Source organism: Lynx canadensis, chromosome C1 (genome assembly GCF_007474595.2).
Source record: "Lynx canadensis isolate LIC74 chromosome C1, mLynCan4.pri.v2, whole genome shotgun sequence".
Taxonomy (NCBI): Eukaryota; Metazoa; Chordata; class Mammalia; order Carnivora; family Felidae; genus Lynx; species Lynx canadensis.
Window position 1 is genome coordinate 176,600,025 of NC_044310.1, and position 9,168 is coordinate 176,609,192.

Genomic DNA, 9,168 nt, shown 5'->3' on the forward strand with positions numbered 1-9,168 from the left:
AGGAGAAACTTACTATTTTACTGAATGTTTTTTATTCGAGAAACCCGATAATATCGGCCATTCAGCCTATTGTATTAGCACCATTGGCATGGATTGTTAGTGTACTGTACAGATCATAATAGGGATGGGGACTTGCAAATGGTGTACCATCCCTATTCTTGTGGAATTTCATCTTACCAGTATGCTATCGTACAATATAAATTCAAGTGTTGGAGGATGATTCAAATGACAGTATTTAACAATCCTGCATTTTACCAATACTACATACAGATTTTACTGTAGATATTAAATGATACCATAAAGAAATAGACTTTAAAGCACACTCCTTTAATTCACAAGAACACAAGGAGAATTGCTTTCATTTACCTAGATATGTTGTAATACATATGAACATAAAAGTAATTTGATCTCCTCGTTCAAAAACTCTGGAAATCATAAGACTTTTTGTTGTATGATTTATTTTGATGGTTAAATGCCAACCATTGCATATATTCTCTCTTTTAGTCCATATACTGAGCTTGTGCGTAAGTAACTGTAGCATACTCAAGGCTTATAGCCTGTGGTACATAATTTCACAGTTTCAAAATTGTTGAGGGGAAGGCCTTCCATATTTTAGGAAGTTATGAACCAAATATAAATCTCATGAGCAACCACAGCGATCTACTACCATGGCTGGAATTTTCCCATATATTATTTGTTCTTTGCCATTAAAATATAGCATATTAATTGGAGACATCTTGGTGGGAGTACAGCAGGGGCCTGCTGAACCTCTGGGGTTTGCTTGGTGTACAAGATGAGTATGAGGATATTTTTGTAAAAACACAAATTCACACTCTCCAGAGCAGTAATTGGCCTTATATCTTTTGGGGGCAATAATCCAATCCCATCCAAAAGCTTCAAAATCCACAGTGAGAGGGTAACGACAGCACCGAGATTCTGTTGAGTGCTCATCACAGTCAAGCCCAAAATCTCGTCTGGATCTTTTTGGTGTGTCTGTCACCTTGACTTCTAAAAAGGGATTCTGCATGAGAAGGAAAAGAACAATCAGTAATATTAATAGGTCCTGAAACACTTTCCTACTTCAAGAAGTCATTATTGAAGAAATTAATCATTTTGCTCATACCACATTTATTTTTTAAAGGCACAGCATTAAGGAATTTTAATTTACACTAGGTGTGATTCTTCCCTTATGGCTCATAAGAACATAGCAACAATGCTAATTATCCTGTGGTCAGATCTATATCTTTTTAATTTTTGTGTTTACTTGTTTGAGTATCTGAATGCCTGGCACATAACAGATACTCTGAAAATATTTATGGGAAGGAAGGGACAGAGGGAGGAGAGTCAGGGAGGAGGGAGGACAGCAGGGATGAAGAAAGCAGTTAGTTCTCTCTCTTCTAATTAAATATGTTGGCTAAATATGTCTGATGACTTCTGGAGGGATAAGTATATTCATCCATCCTCTGTTCCCTAGATCTTTAATTGGGGAAACTTGCTATTAAAGCCAGAGCAAAATAGTTACCTCCCAGCCCTTTATGGATTGTAATAGGAAAAAGAGAGGTAGGGTAATGAAGGTGGTAGTGTGCATACTGGGTTGGAAAGAAAAACTCTGAGGAAGAGAGGGACAGATTCAGAAGATACAAAAAATATTTCATTTTATTTTTTCACTGAATGTTTCTATTCATATATTTAAACAATAATTTGCTAGTTCTTCCCTTGCCCCAACCTTTTAATGCATTTGAGACTTATCTTTTTTATATGGGAAGATCTGAGGAGTATGTCATATTAATAATTATGTTTAACTTGTTTGATAATAATAATCTGTTTAATAATTATTTATTTTTTTTTAATTTTTTTAACGTTTATTTATTTTTGAAACAGAGAGAGACAGAGCATGAACGGGGGAGGGGCAGAGAGAGGGAGACACAGAATCAGAAGCAGGCTCCAGGCTCTGAGCCATCAGCCCAGAGCCCGACGCGGGGCTTGAACTCACGGACCGCGAGATCGTGACCTGAGCTGAAGTCAGACGCTTAACCGACTGAGCCACCCAGGCGCCCCTGTTTAATAATAATTTAAACTTCTGTCACATTACCAACTTTGATCATTAAAATACTACCCATAAAAAGTACTTTCTTAAATAATTAATAATGGTTTTTATCCTATATCAAAATCAAAATCAAAATCGACTTGGTAATTATTGTTATTTAATATTATAAAAAATCACATCATTTTGTGAGTCAATCACCTGTTATGTAGCACATTTAAAGAAACATATATCAGGGGTGCCTGGGTGGCGCAGTCGGTTAAGCGTCCGACTTCAGCCAGGTCACGATCTCGCGGTCCGTGAGTTCGAGGCCCGCGTCAGGCTCTGGGCGGATGGCTCGGAGCCTGGAGCCTGCTTCCGATTCTGTGTCTCCCTCTCTCTCTGCCCCTCCCCCGTTCATGCTCTGTCTCTCTCTGTCCCAAAAATAAATAAAAAAACGTTGAAAAAAAAAATTAAAAAAAAAATAAAGAACCATATATCATTTGGAAAATTATATAATCTTTTAAAGAATATGTTTTGATTTAAAGTAGATCTGACCTTGGGACCTCATCAAAATAAAAAGCTTCTGCACAGCAAAGGAAACAATCAGCAAAACTAAAAGGCAACCGACGGAATGGGAGAAGATGTTTGCAAACAACATATCAGATAAAGGGTTAGTATCCAAAATCTATAAAGAACTTATCAAACTCAACACCCAAAAAACAAATAATCCAGTGAAGAAATGGGCAAAAGACATGAATAGACACTTCTCCAAAGAAGACATCCAGATGGCCAACTGACACAGGAAAAAATGCTCAACATCACTCATCATCAGGGAAATACAAATCAAAACCACAATGAGATACCACCTCACACTTGTCAGAATGGCTAACGTTAATAACTCAGGCAACAACAGATGTTGGCGAGGATGAGGATGCAGAGAAAGAGGATCTCTTTTTGCATTGTTGGTGGGAAGGCAAACTGGTGCAGCCACTCTGGAAAACGGTATGGAGGTTCCTCAAAAAACTAAAAATAGAACTATCCTACAACCTACCAATTGCACTACTAGGCATTTATCCAAGGGATACAGGTGTCCTGTTTCGAAGGGACACATGCACACCCCCCCCCATGTTTCTAGCAGCACTATCAACAATAGCCAAAGTAAGGAAAGAGCCCAAATGTCCATCGGCAGATGAATGGATAAGGAAGATGTGGTATGTGTATATATATATATATATATATATATATATATATATATATATATATACATACATACCATGGAGTATTACTCGCCAATCAAAAAGAATGAAATCTTGCCATTTGCAACTACGTGGATGGGACTGGAGGGTATTATGCTAAGTAAAATTAGAGAAAGACAAGTATCATATGACTTCACTCATGTGAGGACTTTAAGAGACAAAACAGATGAACATAAGGGAAGGGAAACAAAAATAATACAAAAACAGGGAGGGGGACAAAACAAGAGACTCTTAAATATGGAGAACAAACTGAGGATTACTGGAGAGGTTGTGGAAGGGGGGATGGGCTAAATGAGTAAGGGTCATTAAGGAATCTACTCTTGAAATCATTGCACTATATGCTAACTAATTTGGATGTAAATTAAAAAAAAAATAAAACTAAAAAAATAAAGTAGATCTGACTTAATAATTATATACTTCTTTAAAACCAAGACCATTTAAAGACTAAAAAGATAGCATTTATTGTTTGAAAGTATAATGTTTTGTTCTAAATTATGTCAATAGGTTTCAGAGGTAAAAAGTGTGGTCACATTAAATAAGTTTGTGAAAGCAGAACAGTGAGTAACTCTAAACTTATACTAGGGTTTAAAATGGTTTTTATAAAATTTTATAATATATGAAGTATTGTCATCTGCTTGGTCTGATATTAATTAGTTGGCATCACCTAAGTAAACCCTTGCACAAAAATGGTAAGGCAGCTTCGAAATAAGCTAGGTGACAAATGTTAAGTAGCCTGGAAATTTAAATTTCATTAGGGGTAATTCACAAAGTAATCTACATGTACATCAGTCAACAGTCTACAAAATAATAAACATATTTATTATGAGAAACCTTGAAGATGATACATTTAATAAGACATAGGCCTAAACATATCATACTATAAATATCATATTTATATAAACATATATAAACATATAAACATATCATGCTATAAATAAAAGCATTTTATTTTAATTATAATTTCTCAAGTTTGTTTTTTCTGCTTTTCTAAACCAAAAAATTTCAATATATTTGGCACTTTTCTGGGATAAAAAGATATGTTTAAATTTGTTGGCTATGTAGTAGAATCCACTATGAAGATTTCATGTTTTTATCCATGAAATCATGTAGCATATCAATGAAAAGCACTTTATATTTCATCCCCGCTTCTAAAGAACTCCCTAAGAAGTTAAGGACTATGGCATAACTGTTTTTTTTTAATCCTCATGCAAAATAAAAGTATCAAGAGGGTGTTTCATAGGATATGAAATTAGACACCTACTTTTTATTGGGTACAGAGCTACCATTGGAGTAAGATACTTTTGTCTGGTTTATGAGCATAGGAAATGGGTAGTGATTTTTCCACTATTATTCATTCACATGATGAATCAAAATGTAGCAATGTTTGCTGCTAGATGTTATTTTCAGTTATCACTTACCAGCCCATCTTCTCCTGGTCCTGGGAAGGTTACAGCAAGATCATGACCATTCTCATCTAAAGCTTTGATTTCAATGCCTAAGTTGGATTCAGGCTGTTTGAGCCAATTTTGCAACACTGTCTTCACATCAATGCTCTGCCAAATACCAGTGCCTGGGTTCATGTCAAGTTTCAGAGATCGGATTCCAGTATACCTTGTACCGTCTTTCATGGGTTTGATGAGTCTCAGGATTTGCACAAACACTGTTGTAGGAGTCTTGACGGGTCTCAGATATATCCACAGTTGGGCCTTTACGACTTTATTATATTGTATTTTAGAGCTAAATTTAAAGAAGCAACATTTGGGTTTTCCTTCCACTTGCATTAGAAGATCAGCTATAAATGAATAAGAAAAGAAAAATAGTTATTGAAATTATTTCTCATAAAAAATGAATAAAAAATTGGTGAGCATTTTTCCCCCATTGGAATAGTGAATGCATATTTTAAAGTGAAAAACCATGTAGGATTTCATTCATAATTCAGAAAAATATCAAAGAAAATAATTACTCTAGCTTTTCAGAATTTTTTAGATATATGTTTTTTCAGCTGTTTATGAGGAATCTGCTCCCTCTCAGAGAACTGTGGGCTAAAGAGAATTCTATGAAAGAATAAGCAGTGGATGAAATTTTAAAATGATGATGATTAGAGAGAACAAGAGACACCGTGGAGGAACATCCACTTAGAATTCTTTGGGAATCTGAGTAGTTACACTTACTGAGCAGCTGTACCAATCAGTCTGGAAGAAGGAACCCTTCCCCCAGGCCTGAATTACCTGGGGACAAGACACGCTGAGCAACTAACTGAGCCTTGGGAATTAGTAGAAAATATAGCACATCTGTTATGTTTTGGCTCTGGAATAGCCCTAAAGGAACAAAACGAATCAGGTAATTAGCACAAAAATGTGAATGTTATATTCAGGCTTATCTCAAAAGTTAGAAACACGGTCTTTAGAGCCAGGTTGTCGTTGTAAGCAGCACAAGCAGTTTCTTCCCCCCTTTTGTTTTTCCAAGATTGTTTACAAATAAGGTAAATTTACTCCAGGACTAGATAGCAGAGTCTTAAAAGAGAATTATTTGTTGCATTGTAACATGATTGCCTAATAAGCAAAACAGTATTTGAAACTGTTTTGAGTCAGGTTTCAAGTGTATAAAAGCACTGTTTAAAGCAAGACTGCAGACACATAGCAAAAAATCTTTCTTGTCTTGCCTTCTCTGTTAAGATGACTGTCTGCCTTTCCTTGAGTGTCGTTTTGAAATGACTGAAAAAGCAATGGTACAAAATATCTTCTCTTTCAGAAGCAAGGTAGATACTACAGGTAATAGTCCTCCTTCCTCATATGAAGAAGAAAACAATATTTTAGAAGGCCATTGAGCAATGTGCCTTCCTGGAAACATGCAAACCAGGGACTCTCAACAATAGTGCCGGGGTCAAGGGAGAAGTGGGACTTTGTGAGCCATAACCTGTTTAATTAAAATGTTTATTTCTTAGGCATTTTCTGATAATAAGCTCATGATTATCATTCTGCTATGTCACTTCATCACTGGTCTTACTAATACATTAAATTAAAAAAAAACATTTTTTATACGCTCCAGTGTAAAAGCTTTCAAAGTTAAATATTTTAATTTGTAAAGAACATAAAAACACTGTGAGGAGTAGCTTTGAATAACAGAAGTCATTCTAGGCATTTAGCAGAAGACGTTTTTCTCTTTTATTAGAGAAAAAAACTTGTTATTACAGATGCCTATTTCAGGCAACTAAATGCAATCATGAAATTTCATGTAGGTTTTTAACATTGTTTGTAGTATCTCCCAATCGTTGCCTTGCAGGTACTGAGCAGTGAAAGCATAAGCATTTCCTATTTGTCAAATTTAACTAAACATTAATGCCATGCAAACATTTTATTTTATCTCCTTTTGGGTTTTTAGTGCAGCAGATTTCAGTCTCATTAGTAGATTTCCCATGAAATCTTGAAAAAGAGAAACTCTTCCTTCCTACTTACATACAAGCCAACGGCTTGTTAAAAGAGCCTGAAAATAGATCTGTTTCTCATAAACACTAGAACCACAGTCAGCAGAATTGTTGATATACACTAAGAGGGCTACTCACACTCGGTGGGCATGGTAATGATCGTTTCCGTGGTAGCGTGGTAATCGTCGTCTTCCAAAGAGCCATCACTGCTGTCATCTCTCTGGACATCGTACTGATCAATCAGTTCCCGGAGCGGAGGAGCTTTGGGCAAAAGTTGTCTTATAGCATCTTTGCTGATGTTGGGAGCCGTTTCCAGGCGAAGTTTACTGAGGATCTGAATTTTTATGGCTTCTATTCTTGAAGATTTAGTGTTTTGTCTCCAAGTACATGCATTGCACAGCCCCTCTTTTTCCATATTTTCTTTTTGCTCACTGTTCTCATTTAGATCCACTGGACCAGCAACAATCAGCATAAACAGGTAAATATAAACATAGATTTGCAGTTTCTGCATGATTTTAAAATCAATACAATCTTTTTCCTTGTTCTTATTTCTTCCTTTTACTTTTCTTTTGCTTTTGAGTAATGCCAAGCACAATTTTAATGCCTGTACAGTCTGAGAGACAACTTGCCACACCAGTGAATCTTTTATACTGTATTCCAAGTGGCTTTTTATATTCCAACTTTGATGAGACAAGTGTCGTCAGGATCTATGATTGGCTCTTGCTCCACAATGAATCTCGCTGTCAGAGGTTAAAACCCTGTCTGTCACAAGTCACCAAACAGTATTTTGTTACAGTCAAGGGTGAGCTGATTCATTCGACTACTTCATAAAAGAAATAAATCTACAAATAATGAAAGATATATGTGACATTTGAAAAAAAATAAAGTCTATGTTAACAATAATAGAAACTACACTTAAATCTTCTTAATCTTTACATGTGAAACTCAGGTTATAATTTAAATAAGTAAATCTTAGTTTTACACTTCATGCTTAAAAAGTTGAAATGTTACTTCCTTAAAAATTAAAATGAGTATCTGTTATTTAGGCAAGCATTTGAAGTAAAAATAATTTTATTTACTGTATTAAATTATGTTTAAGTGCCGTGTAATTAGGGAAATATGAATTTAAGTTAGGAAGACCTGAATTTAAAGAAAAGCTAAGATAGTGTTACTAGTAAAAGATTGGCAGCTAAAATTTGAGAGGCTTGTTTTCCTGTTTAAATTCTTAGCACACGTTAAAAATCAACTTATTATAATGTTATATTACACATTGAATTATTTTTAAATAATTTAATGTTTTTCATTACTATGAAAATGGTGCTCAATTTTTGGCTGATTACTATTCAGTTCTTTCCTCTTGTAAAGCTGCAGATTAGTATTATTCAGAAGATGTGTTTCTTCATTGTTTATTACCAAGAGGATAATGTCAGCTAGTAGAAAAAATCTCTGAACTCAGAATAAGAAGACAATGGGTTTTACGACTGGCAATGCAGCACGTAAGCACAGTTTGCCTCAGATTTCCATTGGCAAAAGTAAAAAGCGTAGTATCCATTCTATGTAAATTATATCAAAATACTGTCAGCACATAAAAGTGAAAGAGCATCATAATAAAGGGGTGTCCGTTTTTAACATTCCCCAATACTATGATTGGTTTGCACCCCTTTGCCAGTTTCTCATTTTGACCAGAGGGCAGACACCTGGCAGGGATTTGGGGTAAGGTCTGGGAGCAGAGAATGGAGCTTTTTGTTCTCTAAATTTAAGTGGCCTGTGTAGGGATCAAACTCTCAACCTTAGCTTTGGGAGCCACAAGATCTAATCAAATGAACTGTTAAAGAGCTAAGCAAACATAGCCAGTGAGAAACAAGCTGTTTCCAGGCCACAGGAGATTTCTTCTTCCTACTGCTTTTTGGGAAGCTAAGGACTCCTAGGAGAGTTAATCCATTACTTTCCCCCACCCCCAAGAGAATGCAGTGGCTCATATCAAATATTTATTTTTTAGGTCACTACCACTTTTGCACATTGTACACTAATTTACTGCCTCAGTGCACTAAAATGCAACTCAGTAGCCTGAAAAGTTAATGCATTTTCATCAAATTCTTAAGAGGTATCTACATCTCTTGAGAAAAAATGGCCTTACATAATGCATTAGATTTGCCCATCATTAAAGATTAAGGAAAACCAGACACAAACCAGATGCCTGAAGGGTTTCAGATACTCTATTGTGGAACAATATTAGATCAGGCTTATAAAGTTTTATTTAGTAAATTTATTTTTCTATGTATAAATATTGGCAAGGTTATAATCATTGTAACATATGTTCCTGTATACTTCTGAGTAAGTCAAGGTTTTTTTGTTTTGTTTTGTTTTTAACTTGATTAGAATTGCATAGCAGTTGGGAACCCGGGCTCTGGAGTCAGGCAGACCTGAGTTCAAATCTCAACATTGCCACTTCTAACTATGTG

General features: G+C 35.4%; 1 protein-coding gene across 1 annotated transcript; it reads right to left on the reverse strand.

Annotated features, from left to right (window-relative positions):
- Positions 1-465: 465 nt before the first annotated feature.
- On the reverse strand, positions 466-7,217 carry MSTN (myostatin). Its single transcript, XM_030326162.1, has 3 exons — positions 6,845-7,217; positions 4,701-5,074; positions 466-1,021 (listed from the first exon to the last, which is right to left on the reverse strand). The coding sequence occupies exons 1-3, from the start codon at positions 7,215-7,217 to the stop codon at positions 641-643; spliced, it is 1,128 nt and encodes a 375-aa protein (XP_030182022.1). The 3' UTR covers positions 466-640.
- Between the last annotated feature and the right edge of the window lie 1,951 nt (positions 7,218-9,168).

Excerpts from the sequence above, each read along its gene's own strand:
- MSTN (XM_030326162.1), bottom strand. The coding sequence starts at position 7,217 with ATGCAGAAACTGCAAATCTATGTTTATATTTACCTGTTTATGCTGATT. Across the intron at positions 5,075-6,844 it reads CATTACCATGCCCACCGAGT|CTGATCTTCTAATGCAAGTG; the intron begins GTGAGTAGCCCT and ends ATTCATTTATAG. Across the intron at positions 1,022-4,700 it reads GACCAGGAGAAGATGGGCTG|AATCCCTTTTTAGAAGTCAA; the intron begins GTAAGTGATAAC and ends CTTCTCATGCAG.